Raw genomic sequence first — 27,810 nt, 5'->3', positions numbered from 1 at the left:
TCTTGCGTACCATGGGCATTTCCCCGCCTTCGCCTTGTCTGAGTCCCCGCAGCGGATGTGCGAGGCCTCTTCCATAGAGGCGACTGCCACTCCCAGACGCTCCTTGAACCGAGACTGGTCGCGAGTGCCCCTCTGCACGGAAATCTGCCTCTGTTGGCCCTCCCACCTGATGCCTTCCGTGTTTAATTACTGTTTCAATATTGTAATTTGTTACTTCTGCACGTGTATATATTGTGGAGACATAATCTTTCTCTTTTTCCGTTCCACCTACTGGCCCTGTTTCCCGTGTACCTGGCATGTATGTCTAGCTTTTGAGCTTTTCCTACTGTAGATGTACATGCTGGGAGGGTATAGGGCTGAGGTTCCCCTTACGGGACATGTATCCTTCTGTATTGGATCTGACACCTTTTGTTTTATTGTTTGTTAATGCTATCCTCCGCCTAAGGTAATATTTGTTTCAGCCTTAGATAGTTACTATTATATTACAGGTTGAGTATCCCATATCCAAATATTCCGAAATACGGAATATTCCGAAATACGGACTTTTTTGAGTGAGAGTGAGAGAGTGAAACCTTTGTTTTTGATGGCTCAATGTACACAAACTTTGTTTAATACACAAAGTTATTAAAAATATTGTATTAAATGGCCTTCAGGCTGTGTGTATAAGGTGTATATGAAACATAAATGAATTGTGTGAATGTACACACACTTTGTTTAATGCACAAAGTTATTAAACATATTGGCTAAAATTACCTTCAGGCTGTGTGTATAAGGTGTATATGTAACATAAATGCATTCTGTGCTTAGATTTAGGTCCCATCACCATGATATCTCATTATGGTATGCAATTATTCCAAAATACGGAAAAATCTGATATCCAAAATACCTCTGGTCCCAAGCATTTTGGATAAGGGATACTCAACCTGTACTAGTTACCCTGTATGGTAGTAGGAACTAGGAAGTGTTGTTTAATTTTCTATCCCCTTAACACTGGTCCCTAGACTCAGGACACATGATGGTAAGTGTCCACTGTCCTTGATGCACCTGGCCTGGCCAGGCCGCGTCCCCACAGTTGGGTCTTATACCCAAGTCCGGTTGTTGTCACCTAGTGACCCCTCTTTGTTGTTCCCTGACCGGCACACTAGACCAGATGTGGTTTCTTCTGGTCCCCAATCTTCCCCTCTTCCCTACTTTTCCTATGTTTTGTCTCTCCTGTTCCTGTGTCTTTCTTTTCTTGCCATGCATATTTACGAAGTTTTTGATTTGAATTGTAGCAGGGTTGCGGTGTCCGGAGGGAGGTGGGGAGGCGTACCGAAAACTCGTTGGTCATGGCTCTTAGAATCTATTCACATAATGTTAAAGGTTTGAACAGCCCTGACAAACGCACCAAGCTTTTTCTCTCCCTTAAACAGGCCAAGGGCGATATAGTTTTCTTACAAGAAACCCACTTTAAGAAATCCCTCCACCCTGACTTAAAGTCTAAGGCCTACCCTCTTACATTTCATGCATGTGATGCTACACACAAGAAAAGGGGGGTCTCCATCTTGTTAGCTGCCCACCTTACGTTCGAATTGATAGACAGTCATGTAGATAAATCGGGTAGATGGCTCATTCTTATTGGGAAACTAAATAATATTTAGTGTACCCTTGTTAATGTCTATGCATCGAACCAAAATCAGGCCACCTTTTTTAGGAGACTGAATGCACATTTGACTAGACTCTGTAGGGGGGAAGTCATAGTGGCAGGCAACTTTAATGAGGTGCTTGACGCCTCGTTGGATAGATAGTTGGATAGAGAGGGAGGCTCTCCTCGATCTTCTTCTCCTAATCGCCCATCCTCGGCATCTCTCACACTGCTAGATCTTTTGAAACTCCAATTGCTATTTGATTCTTACAGACTAACTGACCCTCTGACTAGGGACTATACTTTTTTTCCCCCTGTACATAAGTCCTATTCTAGGATAGACACGATCCTACTCAGCCGGGACCTGTCCTCTAAACTTAAATCTACTAGTATGCTCCCTATGATATGGTTCGACCACTGCCCGATCACTGTCGATCTCCATTCTATTGCCCCTCGTCTCCCTCCTGCCTCTTGGCGGTTGAACGATTCCCTATTGCATAGCCAGGAAGTTACTAACCAGATTAAAAACTGTCTCACTGACTATTTTCTTCTTAACAATCTCCCAGAGACTTCGCCTATTACTTTATGGGAAGCACATAAGGCTGTTTTACGTGGTCATCTGATCAGTCAGGCGTCCAGGTTTAAAAAGACCCAGGAAACTAGCTTCCTCTCCCTTTCCACTAAACTCCAGAACCTTGAGCGCCAGCATAAACTCTCCCCTACCCCTACCAACTTAGAGTCCTTGCTGGAAGCGAGGTCTGCGATATCGCTTTCTTTGTCAGAGCGTACGGCAAAGACTCTGCAGAGGCTTAATCAGACCTTCTATGAGAAGGGGGACAAAGCCGATAGAATCCTGGCATCCCGCCTTAGAGCACAGCGATCACGGAATAATATTCTGGCGGTGCACACCGAATCTGGTGAGGTCACATATGCCCCAGATGGTATAAACAGGGTGTTCCGGGACTATTATACTAAGCTCTATAATTTAAATTCCGCTGAATCAGGTCCCGGTCCCCCGGAGGTTTTAATATCGGAATTCGTGCATCGGGCTAATCTCCCTCGACTAACTGAATCCGACTCTTCGGAGTTGAATAAGGATATAACCGATGAAGAAATTACTGCCGTTCTGAGGAATCTCAAATCTTCTAAGGCTCCAGGCCCCGATGGCTTCTCGGCTTCATATTATAAAAAATTTGCCTCCATTCTGGTCCCCCATCTCAGGGTATTGTTCAATGCTGTACTACATGGCACCCCATTCCCAAGCGCTATGCTGGAGGCAAGGATTCTCGTAATTGCGCTATCGGCCGATATCCTTATTGAATTTGGATATTAAACAATATGCAAAAATTTTGGCTACTCGCCTCAATGGTGTGCTCCCGGGTCTGATACATTATGACCAGGTGGGATTCATCCCTGGGCGTCAGGCCAGGGACAACACTAGGAGAGCAATCGACCTTATTCAATTGTTGAACTGCAGACAAACCCTATCTATTATCCTTTCTCTTGACGCCGAAAAGGCGTTCGACCGTATTTCATGGCCTGTCTTATATCAGACTCTACAGGCGTTTGGGATATCGGCGGAATTCCTGACAGGAGTCTCTGCCCTCTACTCTTCCCCTATAGCTAAGGTCCTAACAAACGGAATATTATCCCCTCCCTTCCCGTTATCCAATGGCACGAGACAGGGATGTCCTCTCTCCCCCCTGGTGTTTGCCATGGTCATTGAACCCCTGGCCGTTATGATAAAAAACTCTGACAGAATTCGGGGAGTGAAGGTGGGCTCGCAGGAGTCTAAGATTTCACTCTTTGCAGACGATGTACTGTTTGTCTCTTACTCAGCCGCAGTCTTCTCTCCCCGCCTTGTATCAGATTATCAAGGAATATGGTTCCCTGTCGGGCTATAAAATCAATTTCATCAAATCCGAAGCTATGTTATTACATGTACCTGGAGATCTCAAACGCTCCCTGCAGTCCTCCTATGACCTTCGCTGGCAGACCAATAACATTAATTACCTCGGTGTTTATATTACTTCTCACTATGGCTCTCTGTACTCGGAAAACTTCCCACGGCTATTGACTAAGATCAAAGCTGATCTGGCAAAATGGAGATCACATATCATATCCTGGCTGGGTAGGATTATTGCCCTCAAAATGACAGTCATGCCACAACTTCTCTACCTTTTTCAAACTTTACCTGTGAGGGTCCTGGAGAGGGTTCTTAGGGATGCCCAGGCCTCATTTGTGAAGTTTGATAGCCTTTACTGTGCTACGGCTCCCTCGCTCGGAGGGAGGTCGGGGATTCCCAATGTTAAATTTTATTACTTGGCTAGCCATCTAAGTCAACTGGTGGCTTCCTTTGTGCCCCGTGGCTCTATTGCCTGGGTAGATCTTGCAGCCCTTTCCTTGGGACTTCGTTCATTGGCTGCGCTGTGGGGTCTGGGCAAACCATATCAGCTCACTCTAACGAACTCCTCTCCTTCTCTTAAATTACATCTCTCTCTATTTGGCATAAGTCTCTCACGAGATATAATCTGTCCTCCTCCTGCTCCCCCCTCACACCCCTCTGGGACAACCCCGCTTTTCCCACTGGGGTTTCACCCTATCGGTTCATACCCTGGTTTAGTGCTGGGATTCATGTGGTGCATGATATCTCTCTACAAGGCCATTGGATGTCAGCAGACGATATCAAATGTAAGTTTCTATCGCTATCCCGTCCCTTTTTTGAATACTTTCAGCTCCGCCACTTCCTTCTCTCCCTACCTCAGGCTGACGCTCTGCGGGATCTTACCTCTTTTGAATCTCTTTGCACCACAAAACCCATATGTAGAGGGCTAATCTCGCTGATCTATTCTATGTTGGTTGGAGTTTCCTCGTGACCGCAGCCTCGCCATGAGCAGGAGTGGGAGAGAGACCTGGGTCCACCGCCAGACGATGCCTGTTGGGAGCAGGTACGGGAAGGTATAGCTAAAAATAAGAATTTACTTACCGATAATTCTATTTCTCGTAGTCCGTAGTGGATGCTGGGGACTCCGTAAGGACCATGGGGAATAGCGGCTCCGCAGGAGACTGGGCACATCTAAAGAAAGCTTTAGGACTATCTGGTGTGCACTGGCTCCTCCCCCCATGACCCTCCTCCAAGCCTCAGTTAGGATACTGTGCCCGGACGAGCGTACACAATAAGGAAGGATTTTGAATCCCGGGTAAGACTCATACCAGCCACACCAATCACACTGTACAACTTGTGATCTGAACCCAGTTAACAGCATGATAACAGAGGAGCCTCTAGAAAAGATGGCTCACTACAGCAATAACCCGATTTTTTGGTAACAATAACTATGTACCAGTATTGCAGACAATCCGCACTTGGGATGGGCGCCCAGCATCCACTACGGACTACGAGAAATAGAATTATCGGTAAGTAAATTCTTATTTTCTCTAACGTCCTAAGTGGATGCTGGGGACTCCGTAAGGACCATGGGGATTATACCAAAGCTCCCAAACGGGCGGGAGAGTGCGGATGTCTCTGCAGCACCAAATGAGAGAACTCCAGGTCCTCCTCAGCCAGGGTATCAATTTTGTAGAATTTTACAAACGTATTTGCTCCTGACCAAGTAGCTGCTCGGCAAAGTTGTAAAGCCGAGACCCCTCGGGCAGCCGCCCAAGATGAGCCCACCTTCCTTGTGGAGTGGGCATTTACAGATTTTTGGCTGTGGCAGGCCTGCCACAGAATGTGCAAGCTGAATTGTACTACAAATCCAACGAGCAATAGTCTGCTTAGAAGCAGGAGCACCCAGCTTGTTGGGTGCATACAGGATAAACAGCGAGTCAGATTTCCTGACTCCAGCTGTCCTGGAAACATATATTTTCAGGGCCCTGACAACGTCTAGCAACTTGGAGTCCTCCAAGTCCCTAGTAACCGCAGGCACCACAATAGGTTGGTTCAGGTGAAACGCTGAAACCACCTTAGGGAGAAACGGAGGACGAGTCCTCAATTCCGCCCTGTCCGAATGGAAAATCAGATAAGGGCTTTTACAGGATAAAGCCGCCAATTCTGACACGCGCCTGGCCCAGGCCAGGGCCAACAGCATGACCACTTCCCATGTGAGATATTTTAACTCCACAGATTTAAGTGGTTTAAACCAATGTGACTTTTGGAACCCAAAAACTACATTGAGATCCCAAAGTGCCACTGGAGGCACAAAAGGAGGCTGTATATGCAGTACCCCTTTTACAAACGTCTGAACTTCAGGGACTGAAGCTAGTTCTTTTTGGAAGAAAATCGACAGGGCCGAAATTTGAACCTTAATGGACCCCAATTTCAGGCCCATAGACACTCCTGTTTGCAGGAAATGTAGGAATCGACCCAGTTGAATTTCCTCCGTCGGGCCTTACTGGCCTCGCACCACGCAACATATTTTCGCCAAATGCGGTGATAATGTTTTGCGGTTACATCCTTCCTGGCTTTGATCAGGATAGGGATGACTTCATCCGGAATGCCTTTTTTCCTTCAGGATCCGGCGTTCAACCGCCATGCCGTCAAACGCAGCCGCGGTAAGTCTTGGAACAGACAGGGTCCTTGCTGGAGCAGGTCCCTTCTTAGAGGTAGAGGCCACGGATCCTCCGTGAGCATCTCTTGAAGTTCCGGTTACCAAGTCGCCAATCCGAAGCCACGAATATAGTGCTTACTCCTCTCCATCTTATCAATCTCAGTACCTTGGGTATGAGAGGCAGAGGAGGGAACACATACACTGACTGGTACACCCACGGTGTTACCAGAGCGTCTACAGCTATTGCCTGAGGGTCCCTTGACCTGGCGCAATACCTGTCGAGTTTTTCCCAACGGTTTATAATCATGTGGAAGACTTCTGGGTGAAGTCCCCACTCTCCCGGGTGGAGGTCGTGCTGAGGAAGTCTGCTTCCCAGTTGTCCACTCCCGGAATGAATACTGCTGACAGTGCTATCACATGATTTTCCGCCCAGCGAAGAATCCTTGCAGCTTCTGCCATTGCCCTCCTGCTTCTTGTGCCACTCTGTCTGTTTATGTGGGTGACTGCCGTGATGTTGTCCGACTGGATCAACACCGGCTGACCTTGAAGCAGAGGTCTTGCTAAGCTTAGAGCATTGTAAATGGCCCTTAGCTTCAGGATATTTATGTGAAGTGATGTCTCCAGGCTTGACCATAAGCCCTGGATATTCCTTCCCTGTGTGACTGCTCCCCAGCCTCGCAGGCTGGCATCCGTGGTCACCAGGACCCAGTCCTGAATGCCCAATCTGCGGCCCTCTAGAAGATGAGCACTCTGCAACCACCACAGGAGGGACACCCTTGTCCTTGGTGACAGGGTTATCCGCTGATGCATCTGAAGATGCGACCCGGACCATTTGTCCAGCAGGTCCCACTGGAAAGTTCTTGCGTGGAATCTGCCGAATGGGATTGCTTCGTAGGAAGTCACCATTTTACCCAGAACCCTTGTGCATTGATGCACTGAGACTTGGCTCGGTTTTAGAAGGTTCCTGATTAGCTCGGATAACTCCCTGGCTTTCTCCTCCGGGAGAAACACTTTTTTCTGGAGTGTGTCCAGGATCATCCCTAGGAACAGAAGACAAGTCGTCGGATCCAGCTGCGATTTTGGAATATTGAGAATCCAATCGTGCTGCCGCAACACTACCTGAGATAGTGCTCCACCGACCTCCAACTGTTCCCTGGATCTTACCCTTAATCAGGGAATCGTCCAAGTAAGGGATAACTAAAATTCCCTTCCTTCGAAGAAATATCATCATTTCGGCCATTACCTTGGTAAAGACCCGGGGTGCCGTGGACCATCCATACGGCAGCGTCTGAACTGATAGTGACAGTTCTGTACCATAAACCTGAGGTACCCTTGGTGAGAAGGGTAAATTTTGACATGAAGGTAAGCATCCTTGATGTCCCGAGACATCATGTAGTCCCCTTCTTCCAGGTTCGCAATCACTGCTCTGAGTGACTCAATCTTGAATTTGAACCTCTGTATGTAAGTGTTCAAAGATTTTAGATTTAGAATCGGTCTCACCAAGCCGTCTGGCTTCGGCACCACAACAGTGTGGAATAATACCCCGTTCCCTGTTGCAGGAGGGGTACCTTGATTATCACCTGCTGGGAATACAGCTTGTGAATGGCTTCCAAAACTGTCTCCCTGTCAGAAGGAGACATCGGTAAAGCCGACTTTAGGAAACGGCGAGGGGGAGACGTCTCGAATTCTAATTAGTACCCCTGAGATATCACCTGAAGGATCCAGGGGTCTACTTGCGAGTGAGCCCACTGCGCGCTGAAATTCATTGAGACGGGCCCCCCACCGTGCCTGATTCTGCTTGTAAAGCCCCAGCGTCATACTGAGGGCTTGGCAGAGGCGGGAGAGGGTTTCTGTTCCTGGGAACTGGCTGATTTCTGCAGCCTTTTTCCTCTCCCTCTGTCACGGGGCAGAAATGAGGTACCTTTTGCCCGCTTGTCCACGAAAAGACTGCGCCTGATAATACGGCGTCTTCTCATGTTGAGAGGCGACCTGGGGTACAAACGTGGATTTCCCAGCTGTTGCCGTGGCCACCAGGTCTGAACGACCGACCCAAATAACTCCTCCCCTTAATAAGGCAATACTTCCAAATGCCATTTGGAATACGCATCACCTGACCACTGACGTGTCCATAACCCTCTACTGGTAGAAATGGACAACGCACTTAGACTTGATGCCAGTCGGCAAATATTCCGCTGTGCATCACGCATATATAGAAAAGCATCTTTTAAATGCTCTATAGGCAAAAATATACTGTCCCTATCTAGGGTGTCACGATCCGGGTATCTGGACGCCATTTCTTACCCATCAGATGCCTCCTAAGGCTGGCTCAGCGCTCCAGGACCGGATCCCATCTGTTATCCTGATGTGTACATTCCTGTATCCTCTCCTGTCACTCTGGGACGCTGTCACAGTAAACGCCATATTACACCTGGCATGGAGTCTCCCGCGGCCTCCGCCGCCGTCCCTGAACTTCTGCATGCAGAGTGTCTGAGTGGCGATTACGTCAACCGCGGCCTCCGCTGTGTCCGCGTGGTTGGATGTGCATCTGTCAGCCTGGCGCCTCCTGTCTCCGGTGGCCGGCGCCGCCATTACTGTTTTCATTACCACATGGATTACAAGTCAGGCTTCCCTCCGGGTGTCTGCATGGGCGCAGCCATCTTGGATTCTGTCAGCTGATCATTTCCACTAATCTGTTCTCAGTATTGATAATCTGCATAATTGCCTAGCCAATCCCTTCCTTGCTGCAGGTATAAATACACTGTGCCTGAGCAAGGAAAGCGTCAGTGCTTTGGTTGTCAAACCTAGTTCCTGTTTGTCTCTCTCCTGTGATTGTCTTCCAGGTTCCAGCTCCTGTCTCAAGACTTCCACCATAGAGACCCGCACCAGCATTCCACCTGCGGTGTAGCCTGACTCTCCAATCCATTGTGGATTCATCTGTTTCCAGCTACAACATTACCTGCTTCCAGCTCAGCTTCCAGCAGAGTACAGCTTCCCTTAAAGGGCCGGTGTCCTTTCTACACTTTACCACTCTCCACCGGTATTATTATTTCTCCGCTCTCAAGTTCTACATTTCAGTTCATATTTCATCGCTCCCAAGTTCATTTATTATTTAACTGGTTCCAGCCAGTATCCACTCCATGCTAACAACAGTCTGGTTCCAGCCAGTATCCACAGCAGCTGTTTTATCTTCAGCAACCCAGCTTTTCCTGGAACACCAGCTGGCACAATCCTGGGTTATCTCCATTGCTACAGTCGGGCCTGGTAAGGACTTTCCATCTAGAAGATCATAAGAACTATCTCACACTACCAGTGCCCTGTGGCTCCTGCCATCCTGTAGTACCCAGGAACTGTATTTATTCTTTGCTGACTTTTACGTTTTCTTTTACTGCTGCTGTGTTGCGGAGTTGTCATAATAAACATCATTGACTTTTATCCAAGTTGTCGTGGTCACGCCTTCGGGCAGTTATTATTCATGTTACTTACATGTCCAGGGGTCTGATACAACCTCCCAGGTTCCGGTACATCTCAGCCCCTACAACTGAGGCTGCCTCCCGTCAGCTCAGGCCCTCAGTTGTGACAGTAAGCACTGACCTAATGAATCCAGCCGGAGACCAGGATCAAGCGGCCAGGCCGATGCAAGAACTGGCAGCCCGACTAGAACATCAGGAGGCTGCACAGGGCCACATCATCCGCTGTCTCCAGGATCTCTCTACTCGGCTGGATGGGATTCAGACAACTCTCCGTGGATCAGGCGCGTCTGGTGCGTCAACCACAGTGACTCCAGCTATAACCCCACCCACCTTACCCATTTCTGCTCCACGTCTTCATCTTCCAACGCCAGCAAAATTTGACGGATCTCCAAGATTCTGCAGGGGATTTCTCAACCAGTGTGAGATTCAGTTTGAGCTACAACCTGGCAATTTTCCCAGTGACCGTACAAAAATTGCCTACATTATTTCTCTTCTCAGTGGCTCAGCCCTTGATTGGGCATCACCGTTATGGGAGAGGTCCGACACCCTGCTATCTTCCTACACTGCCTTCGTGTCAACATTCAGGCGCATCTTCGACGAGCCAGGCCGGGTAACCTCAGCTTCATCCGAGATTCTCCGTTTACGCCAGGGGTCACGTACTGTAGGACAATATCTGATACAGTTCCAGATCCTGGCATCCGAACTGGCATGGAACGACGAGGCCCTGTATGCTGCATTCTGGCATGGCTTATCTGAGTGTATTAAAGATGAGTTAGCTACCAGAGACTTACCTTCTAAGTTAGATGAGCTAATCTCACTCTGCACGAAAGTTGATTTACGTTTCAGAGAGAGAGCAACTGAGCGTGGAAGATCATCTGCTCCAAAATCTTCTGCTCCTCCTCCTCGTCAACTGTCACCATCTAAAGATGAGCCCATGCAACTTGGCCGTTCCCGTTTAACTCCTGCTGAGCGCCGAAGACGTCTCTCCGAGTTTCTCTGTCTCTATTGTGCAGCTCCGTCTCACACCATTAATGCCTGTCCCAAACGTCCGGGAAACTCCAAATCCTAGCTCGCCAAGGAGAGGGCCGGCTAGGAGTAATGATCTCCTCTCCATCTCCTCAAGATTGTAATCTCCCAGTCTCGCTTCAAGTTGCCCAACGTTATCGGAACGTCATTGCCCTCCTTGATTCCGGAGCAGCTGGGAACTTTATTACCGAAGCCTATGTTAAACGGTGGTCCCTACCCACCGAGAGACTTCCTTCGTCCATTTCTTTAACTGCCGTGGATGGCAGCAAAATTTTTGATGCAGTTATTTCTTTAAGGACTCTACCAGTTCGTCTGAGAGTGGGAGTTCTTCATTCCGAACTTATTTCTTTTTTATTGATTCCAAGAGCCACACATCCTGTGGTCCTGGGCCTTCCATGGCTCCGTCTTCACAATCCTACAATTGATTGGACGACTACGCAAATCCTGGCATGGGGTTCCTCCTGTGCTGAGACATGTTTGTTTAAAGTATTGCCTGTCTGTTCTTCCTCCTCCAGGTCGTCTGATGTTCCACCTCCTCCATATCGAGATTTCACGGATGTGTTCAGTAAAGCTTCTGCTGATATCCTTCCTCCTCATAGAGAATGGGACTGTCCGATTGATCTCGTTCCAGGGAAGGTTCCACCTCGAGGCCGAACTTATCCGTTGTCTCTGCCTGAGACGCATTCTATGGAGGAATATATTAAAGAGAACCTAGCAAAGGGGTTCATTCGACCTTCTTCTTCTCCAGCCGGCGCAGGCTTCTTTTTTGTAAAAAAGAAAGATGGTGGTCTGCGGCCGTGCATCGACTACAGAGGTTTGAACGACATTACCATCAAGAACCGTTATCCTTTACCCCTGATTACTGAGCTCTTTGACAGAGTTAGCGGAGCTACCATCTTTACAAAGCTGGACTTGCGAGGTGCATACAATCTCATCCGGATCCGTGAGGGTGACGAGTGGAAGACCGCCTTTAACACCCGTGACGGACATTATGAGTACCTCGTCATGCCCTTCGGATTGAGCAATGCTCCAGCTGTCTTCCAGCATTTTGTCAATGAGATCTTCAGAGACATTCTATACCGTCATGTCGTGGTCTATCTAGACGATATCCTCATTTTTGCCAACGATTTAGAGGAACATTGTTTTTGGGTTAAAGAGGTTCTGTCCCGTCTCCGTGTCAATCATCTCTATTGCAAATTAGAAAAATGCGTCTTTGAAGTCAAGTCCATTCCGTTTCTAGGGTACATTGTGTCCGGTTCCGGACTAGAGATGGATCCTGAGAAACTACAAGCAATCCAAAATTGGCCGGTACCCTTAACCCTCAAAGGGGTCCAAAGGTTCTTAGGGTTCGCCAACTATTACCGAAAGTTTATACGAGACTTTTCCACCATTGTGGCGCCTATTACTGCTTTCACTAAGAAGGGTGCTAACCCGTCCAAGTGGTCTGAAAAAGCCATGCAAGCATTTCATCTTTTAAAACAAAGGTTCATCTCTGCGCCTGTTCTGAAACAGCCTGACATAGACTCTCCTTTCATCTTAGAGGTGGATGCCTCCTCCGTTGGAGTAGGAGCGGTGTTATCTCAGAGGGCTAAAGATGGCCATTTACACCCTTGCAGTTTCTTCTCCCGGAAGTTCTCCCCAGCTGAGCGCAACTATGCCATTGGCGACCAGGAGTTGCTAGCCATCAAGCTCGCTCTAGAAGAGTGGAGGTATCTGTTGGAGGGAGCTTCTCATTCAATCACCATACTTACAGACCACAAGAACCTTTTATACCTGAAGGGCGCACAATGTCTCAACCCTCGTCAGGCCAGATGGGCACTTTTCTTTTCCAGGTTCGACTTTAAACTCCAGTTCTGTCCGGGCTCTCAGAATCGCAAGGCCGATGCCCTTTCCCGCTCATGGGAGCAAGAAAATGAGTCAGAGTCTTCAGACAAGCATCCTATTATAAATCCGTTGGCATTCTCCACGGTAGGGATGGACTCTACGCCCCCATCAGGGAAAGGTTTTGTGAAGCCGATGCTAAGGAAGAAGCTCATGCATTGGGCCCATGCTTCCCGTTTTGCCGGACATACAGGTATCCAAAAAACCCTGGAGTTTATCTCTAGGTCCTATTGGTGGCCAACTCTGAAAAAGGACGTCTTGGAGTTTATTGCATCTTGCCCTAAGTGTGCCCAACATAAAGTATCCCGCCAGTCGCCTGCGGGGCAACTGGTTCCACTATCCGTTCCCCGTCGACCATGGACCCACTTGTCGATGGATTTCATTACAGACTTACCCATGTGCAACAAGTTCAATACCATCTGGGTGGTAGTTGACCGGTTCACCAAGATGGCACACTTCATTCCTCTCACCGGTCTTCCGTCAGCTTCCAAGTTGGCTCAAGTATTCATACAAGAGATCTTCCGACTCCACGGTCTTCCTGAAGAAATTATCTCAGATCGAGGAGTTCAATTCACAGCCAAATTCTGGCGAAGTTTATGTCAAGTCCTCCAAGTCAAGCTAAAGTTTTCCACGGCTTACCATCCTCAGACCAATGGTCAAACCGAGAGGGTGAATCAGGACTTGGAGGCCTTCCTCCGCATCTATGTGTCCTCCTCTCAAGATGACTGGGTTCAATTACTTCCCTGGGCCGAGTTCTGTCATAACAACCAGTATCATTCTTCATCTGCTTCAACACCATTCTTCACTAACTTTGGATTCCACCCTAAAGTCCCTGAGTTCCAACCGCTTCCAGCAACTTCTGTTCCCGCAGTGGATATCACCTTGCATCAGTTTGCCAATATCTGGAAGAGCGTACGATCAGCTCTGCTCAAGGCATCGTTCAGGTACAAGAAGTTTGCGGATAAGAAGCGTCGAGCAGTTCCTGCTCTCAAGGTGGGTGATCGGGTATGGTTATCCACGAAGAATTTGAGGTTAAGAGTTCCCAGTATGAAGTTTGCACCTCGCTATATCGGTCCTTTCAAGATTGAACAAGTCATCAATCCTGTTGCTTACAGACTCCAGTTGCCTCCCTTCATAAAAATACCCAGGACATTCCATGTTTCCCTGTTGAAACCGCTGATCTTGAATCGGTTTCATTCCTCACTTCCTCCAACTCCGAAAGTCCAAACTCAACGAGGCGTTGAGTATGAAGTGGCCAAGATCCTGGACTCACGTCACCGTTACGGTCAACTACAATATCTTATTGACTGGAAGGGTTATGGTCCTGAGGAACGTTCATGGACCAATGCTTCTGATGTCCATGTTCCTGCCTTGGTCCGGAGATTCCATTCCAAGTTTCCTCAAAAGCCAAAGAAGTGTCCTGGGGCCACTCCTAAAGGGGGGGGTGCTGTCACGATCCGGGTATCTGGACGCCATTTCTTACCCATCAGATGCCTCCTAAGGCTGGCTCAGCGCTCCAGGACCGGATCCCATCTGTTATCCTGATGTGTACATTCCTGTATCCTCTCCTGTCACTCTGGGACGCTGTCACAGTAAACGCCATATTACACCTGGCATGGCGTCTCCCGCGGCCTCCGCCGCCGTCCCTGAACTTCTGCATGCAGAGTGAGTGGCGATTACGTCAGCCGCGGCCTCCGCTGTGTCCGCGTGGTTGGATGTGCATCTGTCAGCCTGGCGCCTCCTGTCTCCGGTGGCCGGCGCCGCCATTACTGTTTTCATTACCACATGGATTACAAGCCAGGCTTCCCTCCGGGTGTCTGCATGGGCGCAGCCATCTTGGATTCTGTCAGCTGATCATTTCCACTAATCTGTTCTCAGTATTGATAATCTGCATAATTGCCTAGCCAATCCCTTCCTTGCTGCAGGTATAAATACACTGTGCCTGAGCAAGGAAAGCGTCAGTGCTTTGGTTGTCAAACCTAGTTCCTGTTTGTCTCTCTCCTGTGATTGTCTTCCAGGTTCCAGCTCCTGTCTCAAGACTTCCACCATAGAGACCCGCACCAGCATTCCACCTGCGGTGTAGCCTGACTCTCCAATCCATTGTGGATTCATCTGTTTCCAGCTACAACATTACCTGCTTCCAGCTCAGCTTCCAGCAGAGTACAGCTTCCCTTAAAGGGCCGGTGTCCTTTCTACACTTTACCACTCTCCACCGGTATTATTATTTCTCCGCTCTCAAGTTCTACATTTCAGTTCATATTTCATCGCTCCCAAGTTCATTTATTATTTAACTGGTTCCAGCCAGTATCCACTCCATGCTAACAACAGTCTGGTTCCAGCCAGTATCCACAGCAGCTGTTTTATCTTCAGCAACCCAGCTTTTCCTGGAACACCAGCTGGCACAATCCTGGGTTATCTCCATTGCTACAGTCGGGCCTGGTAAGGACTTTCCATCTAGAAGATCATAAGAACTATCTCACACTACCAGTGCCCTGTGGCTCCTGCCATCCTGTAGTACCCAGGAACTGTATTTATTCTTTGCTGACTTTTACGTTTTCTTTTACTGCTGCTGTGTTGCGGAGTTGTCATAATAAACATCATTGACTTTTATCCAAGTTGTCGTGGTCACGCCTTCGGGCAGTTATTATTCATGTTACTTACATGTCCAGGGGTCTGATACATCCTCCCAGGTTCCGGTACATCTCAGCCCCTACAACTGAGGCTGCCTCCCGTCAGCTCAGGCCCTCAGTTGTGACATAGGGTATCAATATTTTCAGTCAGGGAATCCGACCACGCCAACCCAGCACTGCACATCCAGGCTGAGGCGATTGCTGGTCGCAGTATAACACCAGTATGTGTGTAAATACATTTTAGGATACCCTCCTGCTTTCTATCAGCAGGATCCTTAAGGGCGGCCATCTCAGGAGAGGGTAGAGCCCTTACAAGCGTGTGAGCGCTTTATCCCCCCTAGGGGGTGTTTCCCAACGCACCCTAACCTCTGGCGGGAAAGGATATAATGCCAATAACATTTTAGAAATTATCAGTTGTTATCGGGGGAAAACCACGCATCATCACACACCTCATTTAATTTCTCAGATTCAGGAAAACTACAGGTAGTTTTTCCTCACCGAACATAATACCCCTTTTTGGTGGTACTCGTATTATCAGAAATGTGTAAAACATTTTTCATTGCCTCAATCATGTAACGTGTGGCCCTACTGGAAGTCACATTTGTCTCTTCACCGTCGACACTGGAGTCAGTATCCGTGTCGGCGTCTATATCTGCCATCTGAGGTAACGGGCGCTTTAGAGCCCCTGACGGCCTATGAGACGTCTGGACAGGCACAAGCTGAGTAGCCGGCTGTCTCATGTCAACCACTGTCTTTTATACAGAGCTGACACTGTCACGTAATTCCTTCCAACAGTTCATCCACTCAGGTGTCGACCCCCTAGGGGGTGACATCACTATTACAGGCAATCTGCTCCGTCTCCACATCATTTTTCTCGTCATACATGTCGACACAAACGTACAGACATACAGCATACACACAGGGAATGCTCTGATAGAGGACAGGACCCCACTAGCCCTTTGGGGAGACAGAGGGAGAGTTTGCCAGCACACACCAGAGCGCTATATATATATACAGGGATAACCTTATATAAGTGTTTTTCCCCTTATAGCTGCTGTATCTTTAATACTGCGCGTAATTAGTGCCCCCCCTCTTTTTTAACCCTTTCTGTAGTGTAGTGACTGCAGGGGAGAGACAGGGAGCTTCCCTCCAACGGAGCTGTGAGGGAAAATGGCGCCAGTGTGCTGAGGAGATAGGCTCCGCCCCCTTATCGGCGGCCTTATCTCCCGTTTTTCTATGTATTCTGGCAGGGGTTAAATGCATCCATATAGCCCAGGAGCTATATGTGATGCATTTTTTGCCATCCAAGGTGTTTTTTATTGCGTCTCAGGGCGCCCCCCCCCCAGCGCCCTGCACCCTTAGTGACCGGAGTGTGAAGTGTGCTGAGAGCAATGGCGCACAGCTGCAGTGCTGTGCGCTACCTTGTTGAAGACAGGACGTCTTCTGCCGCCGATTTTCCGGACCTCTTCTGCCTTCTGGCTCTGTAAGGGGGCCGGCGGCGCGGCTCTGGGACCCATCCAGGCTGGGCCTGTGATCGTCCCTCTGGAGCTAATGTCCAGTAGCCTAAGAAGCCCAATCCACTCTGCACGCAGGTGAGTTCGCTTCTTCTCCCCTTAGTCCCTCGATGCAGTGAGCCTGTTGCCAGCAGGTCTCACTGAAAATAAAAAACCTAAACTAAAACTTTCACTAAGAAGCTCAGGAGAGCCCCTAGTGTGCACCCTTCTCGTTCGGGCACAGAGATCTAACTGAGGCTTGGAGGAGGGTCATGGGGGGAGGAGCCAGTGCACACCAGATAGTCCTAAAGCTTTCTTTAGATGTGCCCAGTCTCCTGCGGAGCCGCTATTCCCCATGGTCCTTACGGAGTCCCCAGCATCCACTTAGGACGTTAGAGAAAGTTCTATTTCTACCCGACTTAAGGAGACATCCTATAAACTATATTATTGGTGGTATTACACCCCAGATAAACTGTCTAGGATGTTCCCTTCTGTCACCCCGGTTTGTTGGCGGGGATGCGGTCAACGGGGAACTCTCCTCCATATTTGGTGGACCTGTCCACGTATTGTTCACTTCTGGAACAGGGTACTCGATATACTGAACTCCCTATCTGGACTAGCGCTCAAACTGGACCCGTGGTTGTTTTTATTGGCCCGTCCACATCCGGATCTTGATCCTCTTTTGAATAAATTGTTTTCCCATATATTAGTGGCTGCTAAATCCTTAATAGCTAAAAATTGGAAGACCTCTGCTGCTCCTACTATCCCTGCTTTGAATAATTATATTTGGTTCGTTGCTAATATGGAAAAGATCACTTTCTATCTACATGACTGTCCCCACAAATTTGAACTCATTTGGGGGCCCTGGTTTGCGAATGATGTCTCCCCTAAATTGATGTTCAAACTGTTCTTTTGTCCCGGTCTTCTGGATACCTAGCCATGCTGTACCTGAAACCTCCCTCCGGGCGCCGTCTTGCCCCTCTTGGTTCTTTTTTGTTATTGAGCAATGCCTGGCCTATGTGTTTGTATGTACATTGTTATGTTTATGCACTATTCAGGGATACAATAGGTGTACTTTCCTCCACATGGCATAGATTGACTCTGTTCTTTTCTTCTGCATCAGCCCTACCCCTCTTTCTCCCCGTTCCCCTTTCTTCCTCTCTCTCTACCCTTCTCTGTTTCTCTTTCCCTCGCATATGGTGCCCTCTTGGGGGACATCTTTGTTTATTTGTTAACTGTAAACCCAATTATTTGTGAGAAAAAATACCATGGAGACTGATTTTCACCTTTTATTGTACAACTGAATATGTTTTGTAAGCCTTTTTGTCTCTCCTGGTATAAATAAAAAGTTTAAAAAAAAAAAAGACTACTTTCAATGCAAATGTTATTCTGAGCCCCATATTATGTATTGTAAAGCATGACATTTATTGTAAGTTGCAGTATTACTGCTCTTGGTACTCCCCTGCCTCTATGTTTGTGGTTCCATGTGGATGAAGGTCATCTGCGGCAGATCCGAGCAGACAGGAGAAGGTGCCTTGAGAAAGCCCAAAAGTTAAACGCATGTTGGCATGAGCATAATGTCTCCTTACCACTCACTTTCTACCTTGCCAGCACTCCGCAGAACTAGAGACAGAGGCAGTTACAGTAGAGGTGGCCACAGAGGGACAGCGTATGCAGATTATTTCCCATATACAGCTACACTCACTGTAATTCACCAGCGGCTGGGGAGTATCAAAAGCAGTTAAACTACAACAAATATTAACACAGTGACAGCAAGTAAGGTAAACCACTAAGGTTCACACGCTGGCCTCATTCCTCCCCGCAACTGCGGCAATGGGTCTGTTCTGAGAAATGGAGGTCGTTGCAGCCCACTCTCCACCCTAAAGGGAATCAGACTGTCAATCACAGACAGTTTGATGCCAATGTGCAATATCGCTGGCCCGTACTGCACATGCACAAAGTATCGAACATCGATACTTTGAGGGATGCGCCGTAACTACAACGGGACCTGAATCAGGTCCCAAGAACACAAATAGAATTCCATAATGGTATTACTGCTGCACTTTGAAAAGCAGTCCACAATATAAAAAGTTTGCGACACCTTTCATATTATTATTATTATATACAGACTGTAGGTACTGTATGTAGTTATATTACCTCTTAAACTTTGTCAATCAGACAGTGCACTACGCAATGAATACAATTATTTTGTAGCAAGCTGGTTTTTCTTTTTTTTAATACACGGGCATGTCAGTGTGATTTCTGTTTATTTTACAACCCCTGCTGAAAGTGCTGCTACAAGCCTGCAACCACAAGAAATACAAATACAAGTGTCCCCAGGACCCCCACTCCATTACTGCTCCCTTTGTCTCGCTTTTCTCCCTAGTACTGTCTACTAGTCTCTCTCCTCTCCCGAATACTGGCTACTGCAGACTCCAGTGACCGTCTCTCTCTGTAGCTAGCCAGGAGGAGGAAGTGGCAAGCTTTATATACTACTGCTCACGTAACTCACTATTTTCCCACCGACTGAAGTCCATTCCCACCCATGTATATGAGTGACAGCGTTAGCAGGGCAGCGTGAGTCACACACACACCGGATCCGGAACTGTGCCACTCGCAGATGTGGTCGCTGAGAGATGAACGCAGCTAGCAATGGGGCTGCGTCTTTATACACAGGGGCTATGCTAAATTCTGTAGAAGTTGAAGGAAGCACCTGGAGAGAAAATACACCCACTGCAGGCTTCTATGATCCGCTGCTGTGTCCAAGGATGCAACATCGGATCATCTGCGTGACCATCAGACATCTGAGTACCCCAGGTAAGTCACACAGTCGGGCCAGGATCCCTACTTACAATACATACAGTATATGTGCGTGGAATTTAAAGCCTGATTTCCAAACGTATTGACATTAGTATAAAACATGCACAGCTCACTCGGCTATTTTTCTAGAGCTTTCAGACAGGACACTGTGTTATTGTCACTATATAAATACTAGATCACAATGACCGAGTCCTTTCTAAAGGGTAAAACCATTAACTGCACAGACCATGTTATCCTGACATGTGTACCTAGGACGTGTAAATGTTCCTCCTGTCTTACTAACCTTTAAGTGGAGAACAAACAACTGCAACAACATTTTCTTGAAAATGATGATAGGCTTGCTTTATTCCTTGGAAAAGAGCTTGCGTGTACTGGACTTGTAAGCTGTAAAGACCCCTGTGGAAATCAAGTTCAGCTTCCAGAGCTTGGTTCTAAACAATAAAAAAAAAGTTAAGAAAAAACAAGACTACAGGCATCTTACTTTCATGATATAATAATTCACCCCTCACCCCCTCATACTGTAGTCAAGGCAGATATTCAGTGAGCAAATCATTACAGAAAGCAAGGCCACATCATGGAGGAGAGAGGCCACACCACCAGTGGCAGCAGGGAAAGAGAGGACTGGTCCTGCTTAACGGCAGCTGTCTCTCTCCCCAGCCCAGCATACACTGCTGAGCAGAGGCAGTCTCCTCTTCCTACTTGCAAGTGTTACCGGGAGGGGGGTATCATGCTGATTCTACAACCTCTGACCCCGGATCTGCCCACTGGGTGAAGGAGACTATCTGACCTCCTTTCCAATGTGCAGTGGGTCATTAAAAAAATAAATTGGTTGGGGAAGGAGCCAAAGCTCCCAGATTTAGACAGCAATACAACCTCACATCAGTACCCAGGCCCGTCACTGCTTTCAACGACTGCTGCTCAACTGACTGTGTATATGTGCAAAGTGCTCCATAATGAGGAAGGCGGAACCTGGACCCACGCCGTGCCATAAACACTCCCTTATACTGTAGGGCTGCCCTTACATACAGTACATGTCACTCACTGGAAGAATTTTTTGAAATTTGTTGTACGCGTTAGCAAAAAAAAATAAATGACTGTGTTGTCACTTATAGGTTCACACTGTAAACGGACCATGGCCGCCACTGACTGAGTAATATACATTCATGATAGAGAAGCAAGAACAAGGTTGTTACGAGGCAGCAGAAATGATCTCCACAGCCAGGAATGAAAGATCAATAAAACCTTTTAGAAGGAATAAAACGGACACTTTCAGAGACACGTTACACAATGTCATAATTGTTGGGCTTAAAAGTCTTTACCTGAATTGAATATTGTTGCTAATATTGCAAATGATATATACATATAAACATTTGTATTTATAGAAGTGCTAAATATAAAATCCGTAACTATGATAAAAAATGTAAAACTCCACATTATTTTCCTGCACTGACTCAAAAGACGAGGAGACAGACACAGACACGCGGGATTGTGCTAGCAAGGTTTTACATTCTGCAAAACAAAGATGTTTTCAACCATGGCAGTGTGACAGTATTTATTTTCAGAGAGATTCATAAGCACAGCTGGGTTCTGCTTTCCTGTTGTCAGTAAAAATAGATGTGGACTGATTCCAACACGCTGCCTATAGTCTTTCTTCTACAACACCTGCAGAGCGCAGGGAAGAATGACAATTTCCTCCACACACTTTGTAAACATTTGTCATTTTTATATTGTATTGACAGATAACACAGTAAGGTGCACATCTGCATTATTTACCAGGATACATTCCTGGACAAATCCATTATACAAATGTCTTGTGTGGGGTAAATGGTATGTACTAAACTACTATACAGTAATACAAACAAGCATGTTACAGAGGAAGGAATAATAAAGATAATAAAAGTCATAGTTAAAAGAAGAATAAGTAGGCTTGGGATAATATTCTGTATATATCAGAGGCGCACACAGGTACCCAGAACCCCCCCAACAGACGTTTTTTATTTTCTCAATGGCTACGAGATCGGTTACCATGTTATTAGACCCCTCACGGCAAATGCTGCAACTCGCAGGTCAATGGGGAGAGGGCTGGCTAATATGACACAATTCCATTACAATCACATCCTTCTAATGGAAGGGGGAGGGGCCAAATGGCATGGTGTCCGGTGAAGTCCCCATGTACAACCTGCAGCATGGTATGTGTGTGTGACATATACATGTGTGTAGCAAACCAATCCCTATAGGAGAGTCTGACATCAAAGGAAGTATAAAAGGCCATGGTCCACTGAGAGGCTGGGACCCTTCCTCTGGGCAATAAACTAAAGCCTGGGAGGGAATCAGGCAGTGGAAGCACTTAGGTACGTTATGGTGCCGGCTAAATTCTAAAGGTCTGATTTGGATCTAAGTCTGCGTTGTGGATGGATATTGCATGGAGCCTGCATACACAACTTTGAGCAACTATGATTGAAACAGAGTTGTTCGCAACTCAGTTGCATTTACACTTGCGGCTGAGTGAGTGTCACTGGGTGCTTGCACATAGGATAACATGTCTAGCAATCTTCTTGAGGCCGGGCCCGATGGGCACAATGCAGTGATACTTTGCCCACCATAGAGGAAATACTTGGGAGATTAAGGAGGATGATTGATACTAGAAAATGTCTGCCACTCTCCTGCCACTGATGTCAACATGAGTGACTGCCTAAGAATGTGTGATGAATTACAGAGGATGACAGATTACATGAACATAATGGAAGGGGTATCTGGATGGTATCGTTATGAGATCCCGCAGCCCGGGATACCAAATGTCAGGATCCCGACATTGGCATCCCGAGCGGCGGAATGCCAGCAGGGGGAAGAGGCGCAACAAAGCCCTTTGCGGACTCGGTGGCGAACTATGCTCATCACAGATTCTATTCTGCCTCTATGGGTGTCGTGGACACCCAGTGAGGAGGATTCACCTACCTTGCCGGTATACCGATGGCAGTATGGTGGCCCTATCGGGATCCCAGCGTCGGTATTGTGACAGCCGGGATCCTATCGTTATGCTGACTGCATACCATCTGGATGGTAGATAGACAGACAATAGATAGTCAATAGGTCGACAGGGTCAAAAGGTCGACACTGACTTAGGTCAACAGGGTCAAAATGTCAACATGATCAAAAAGTCAACACATGGGGGTAAATTTACTAAGATGGGAGTTCTATTTAAGATGGGATGCTGCCCATAGCAACCAATCAGATTCCAGGTACTATCATATAGAAGGTGCTAGATAAATGAGAAGTAGAATCTGATTGGCTGCTATGGGCAACATCCCATCTTAAATAGAACTCCCACCTTAGTAAATTTACTCCATGGTTTTTCCAGATTTTTAGGGTTAGGGATTTGGGAGAGAGTTAGGCTGCTGGAGGTGATGGCGAGGGTCAGGCACTTGGCGGAGGATTAGCGTTAGTGTATGAAAGCGGACGGTTAGGGTCAGGCACCAGGAGGAGGATTAGGCACTTGGCAGAGGATTAGGGTTAGCACCAGGGGGATGATTAGGGTAAGGAAACTAGGGGGAGGGTTAGGGTTAAAATAACACAAAAAAATGTGTCAACCTTTTGGATGTCGACCTTTTAAACATGTTGACCTTTTGAATGTCGACCTAAATCAATGTCGACCTTTTAATCATGTCGATCAACTGGTGTTGACCTATTGACTGTCTATCCATGTACTGTCAATCTTTTAATTCACATCTAATGGGAGGCAGGGAGTTGAGGCTACTTAAGATGACAGAAAATAGAGTGCAGCATACGTTTAGCTTACACTTACAGTATGCCTAAGGTAACATATCTCAAGTCAGTGGATTCATGGGCTACAGAGCAGACATTTATTGGCCATATGTGCAGGCTCTTTCTGTGACCTTGCAGATTTATTTTTACTGTGACAACCGCACATGGTTTGCAAAATGTAAATACTTGGTTCCAAGCACAGCCTGCCATCACATTTGCACTTTACCACCATTGTCTAGCAATTATATAACTCATTTACATTTGATAGTAAGTACATTTTACGACACGCCTCTAAGCAGGGAGCAGTACACATTCTCTTCACATCCATGCACATAGATGATGCTTGCATAATCTCCCTGCAAATAGGCAAGTATGGGTTACGTTCTAGCCATATAATCAGGTTTATTGAAGTTACTGAATTAAAATACTGCATTATTAAAGTGTACCAGACAGTTCAGACCGCCATCTGCTGAATCACGAGACTGCAGCCTGCCAACTTACTATACTATACTTGTGACATCACTTGCGTATGAGGCTGCAATATCATTAATGCAGGCACTTCCTTTGTGCGTTGTACTGTTATCAATGGTGTGTAGGTGATAGGTATGTGTTACAGAAAATAGTTACAGTTCAGAATTCTTATTGTGTTAATAAAATATTCTGTTAACACTAATTAGGTGACGAGTAGTAAAAGGACGTCAGATCTTACTCAAAAGTGACTTTTTCTGTAACAAAAAATAAAATAAAACTCCAAATCCTGACATGAATATAAGTGCCAGTGAAAGTGTTAAATGAATTTGGCAATCCTTTTGAAAATGTTTCACTGGTCTGGGTCTGGTTTTTTGAAAATCACGTGTCTCTATTCATGCAATAAAACGTAATCAAGCAGCTGTTTCCTGGTGCTGGCTGGGAAGTGCTCGACTCTGTGAAAGCTCCTAAGACTTCAGAGCAGCTGTTTATAATAATAGTTTTACTTCACACATAACGGCAAGCCGATCAATGCCGGAGCACTATACAAGGAATAGCTGATTGAATCATTGTACTGAAGTAACGCTCGGGATACCTGTTGCATTGCCATTAGCTTGGAATAATTGGCCGCTTTCACTAATGCTTCTGCCGCTCTTTTCGCCCTCTGCTGGGGAGCACCTCTGGGAAACGCCGGCAGTGCTGCAAGCACATTCTCCACTGTAAACTCCTGGCTCACGGAACACTCCATTTTTGCCTGTAATACAAACATAATAAAGTCAACTGGTAGAAACCAAGAAAGCATCTTCTCTGATGGTTGCAGAGGCTTCTCCAATAAAACACAGGTGGAAACAAGCTGAATAAACAGATAATATATGAGGAATTACTAAGTCATAAATATAAATGAAAAGGAAAGCACTGAGCATTTTATTAGCAAAAGGTTTATAGCCCGTCTTATAACTGCATCTTACGGTATCACTTCCAACATTCAGCATGGCACATTAAAGGTAAAGCAACCAGTAGTGTTACAGATGTGCACTTCTGTCATATTAGGATAACTCACTACATTCATGTGTACTAATGGCTACATATCGCTCATCAAACAGCAGCAACAATAGATAGAGGACACCCATCAATGGGCTAAGGCAGTGGTTCCCAAACTGTGTGCCTAGGCACCCTGGGGTGCCTTGGGACACTTGCAGGGGTGCCTTGGATTGGTGGTCCAGGACCAATTCAAACTATTTTTGGTCAAAGTAATAGACAAAACCAGTGCTTGTGGCTGCCAATTATAAAATATTGGCAAAGTCGAAAAATATTGCAGTACACACATCACGTACAAACCACACACACATGCCCGCTGCGCGTGCACTTGTTCCGCCATGCGTGCACATATCCGCAATTTGCGTATGGTCGATTCCCGCGGTCCTGCGCGTGGTATGGGTATTTACGGCGGAGTTTGTGAGCGCATGGAGAGCTATCAAAACACATTACATATTTAATCCAAATAGTGCACAATGTACACATAGTCTCCTTACACCACATCAGAAAGTTATAGCTGTTTAAATGGTTGCAGAACAAAGGGATTCACCTTTGTAGGATAAGAGGGGACAGACTAAGGTTATAAGGTGATGTTTGGTATCCAGCTGTAGGGTATTTTAAGGGAAACATTCCGGTGTTGGTCTGCGGAAGATCGCATGTTCCTGCTGATAGTTATGTGCAGAAACAGAATATAGATAAAAACTGTATTTACTGTATATTATGTATGCGGGGGGAATCCAGAGGAGACCACCCACAAGAGCAGTTAAGAAAGACATCGCCCACCTTTTCAAATCAACCTATGACCTCTCCTGTACTGTAAAAGTGCATTCCTGTGTCCAATGGACAAAGGGATTACAGTATCCATTGTATTGCTTTTGGAAGACTTGTGTAAATAAAACCTGCTGCAGCCTGCCCAGACACAAGACTCTCAACGCTTTCAACCTGATAGCGGAGGACCGGACCGGCAAGCGCATGTGAATATTCTCACGTATGTACATTGACTGTAGCCATTTACTCTGTTGTATTGTAGTGCATAATTTGTATTGTTAAACCCCCTTTCAGATATATTACTCTGTGGTGTCGGAACCCAGTGATTAACTACAAATCGGTGTTGTGTCCTCTTTACCCTACTAAGGTTTTAAAGTGTAATAGCATCACACTGCATTGCTGCATAAGGTTTAAAGTGTAATAGCATCACACTGCATTGCTGCATAAGGTTTAAAGTGTAATAGCATCACACTGCATTGCTGCATAAGGTTTAAAGTGTAATATCATTGCATTGCATTACTGCGAAGGTTTAAAGTGTATCTAAGTGTGTGTAAGGTATAGCTTTCATTCCTGCATATCCTTTTTAATAACAAATATATACATCAATGAGCTTTGGAACTCAGATAATGTGTTGGTGTATTGTTTTCTCTTAAGGGATACAGCGTTTGCGATGTACAGCGCACTTTTATTGTATATGGTAATAAGATGTGCCTGGCGTCTGCAATATATATTAGAGGGGGCATCTTAAATATTTGTGAGAAATCTAAAAATGGCATTCATAGATGGGGGCTCTGGTCCGCGATATTACTTTCTTGATAATGCACTGTACATTACAAACGCGGCTGTGATCGACCGGCTAATGATGGACGCATCGCAAAATGCTGACGAATCACATCCACGTGTATTGTGTTGTGTTATTAGTAAGATGCTGATATGAAATTTAAGGGACAATTCGTTTCTCATAATATTTAAGATGCTAAAATGTATTTTTATTGTTGCAAAACAAGGATCAAATGAGTCATATTGTGTTTGATTCAGATTGGATTGCTTATCGGTTAAGTAGGGTTAAAAGTACATTTAAAAGTTGCTGCAATAGCCTTGATATAGTGTTTTTTTTTAACTCAGGCCTAAAATAACTTCAGGGGCTTGCATGGTGCGTGATTTCTTTGTGACAAAGGAAGCCGCATGGTCTGTCCTCCATTTTGGACTAACCACATGGCCTGTCCACCATTTTGTGTAACCCTCATGGATGTGGAAGGGGGAGGAGCAGCGGCCATCTTGGGAAGGTAATTTTTCTAAACGGCTGATTTTCACTGCCCAGAATAATCAGCTCTCCTTGGTCAAAAAAAATAAATTAATAATCACCATTTATGAGTTACCAATGCATTTATTTAACCCATGCCATAGTCAATTATAAATAGTTTCAGCTGGGCCTAGTGAAAAGTTAATAGTAAGATGAATACTTGATGTAAGAAGTACACACAGATATAAAAAAAGTTTTTTCTTTTACCTCTAAGATTCAGTTAACTCTGCTTGCTATAAGATAGCCATTAAAATGCAAATTAACCTGTGTAACTGCTTTTTCCTAGCAGTGAAAAACCAGCCTTTACAGGCAGCCAATAGCACATAGCATTCATATGCAAATTAGAAGCACTTAATGGGTAAATGAGTCTCAGGAGACCAGTGAATGGTACATATATATAATATTATAATTATGTGTGTGTTTATATCAATGTATGTTCTGCAAGATAGCTATCCAATCTGAATCATACCATTTGAATTATTGATTATTGCTAGATTCATTTTAGAACTATGTGAAAACCGGATATATTTGGTGCTATATAGTTAAAAATAAAATAAATATTTAAGGAAGTAAGTGTAAGACACACACGCAGCCTGGCCTAGTTGTAAAGGTTTATACAGAAGAAACTGTGTGTTGTGTTAAGTGAGCGATTATAGTTAATATTGCTCACATTGATAGAATAGTGTGATTTGTGCTATTGCGGACGTACGGTTTTGTACACGTGTCTCTGACAAAGTACAAGACTGCGTATGCAGCGTAAGACACGCATGATCGCGTGTTTACGCAAATTGCGTAAGAAATACGCTTGCTACATTAGCACAAATTGCTCAGTTTCCAAGATTTAGTTTAAATAAAACCAATTTTTACTGTATTGCCTCTGGGAATCAAGCTGTTTATCTGAATGAAAGATAATTTTCTGTACAGAAAAACAAAAGTGTATTTGAGTGAGCGAGCGTGAGTGAGCAAATGTAACAGAGAACGAA

At 46.0% G+C, this 27,810-nt stretch overlaps 1 protein-coding gene across 3 annotated transcripts in view; it reads right to left on the bottom strand.

Annotated features, from left to right (window-relative positions):
* LOC135061454 (uncharacterized) overlaps positions 1–27,810 on the bottom strand; it is a 556,703-nt gene that overhangs the window by 303,124 nt on the left and 225,769 nt on the right. For all 3 annotated transcript variants that reach the window (XM_063964060.1, XM_063964058.1, XM_063964059.1), the window contains exons 10-11: positions 24,317–24,475; positions 19,775–19,922 (exon numbers count right to left, since the gene is read on the bottom strand). In XM_063964060.1, coding sequence (XP_063820130.1) covers positions 19,775–19,922; positions 24,317–24,475 — 307 coding nt within the window. The remainder of the gene's footprint in view (positions 1–19,774; positions 19,923–24,316; positions 24,476–27,810) is intronic.

Source organism: Pseudophryne corroboree, chromosome 1 (genome assembly GCF_028390025.1).
Source record: "Pseudophryne corroboree isolate aPseCor3 chromosome 1, aPseCor3.hap2, whole genome shotgun sequence".
NCBI classification, from domain to species: Eukaryota; Metazoa; Chordata; class Amphibia; order Anura; family Myobatrachidae; genus Pseudophryne; species Pseudophryne corroboree.
The sequence above is the reverse complement of the archived record's forward strand: the minus strand, read 5'-3'. Positions and strand labels throughout refer to the sequence as shown.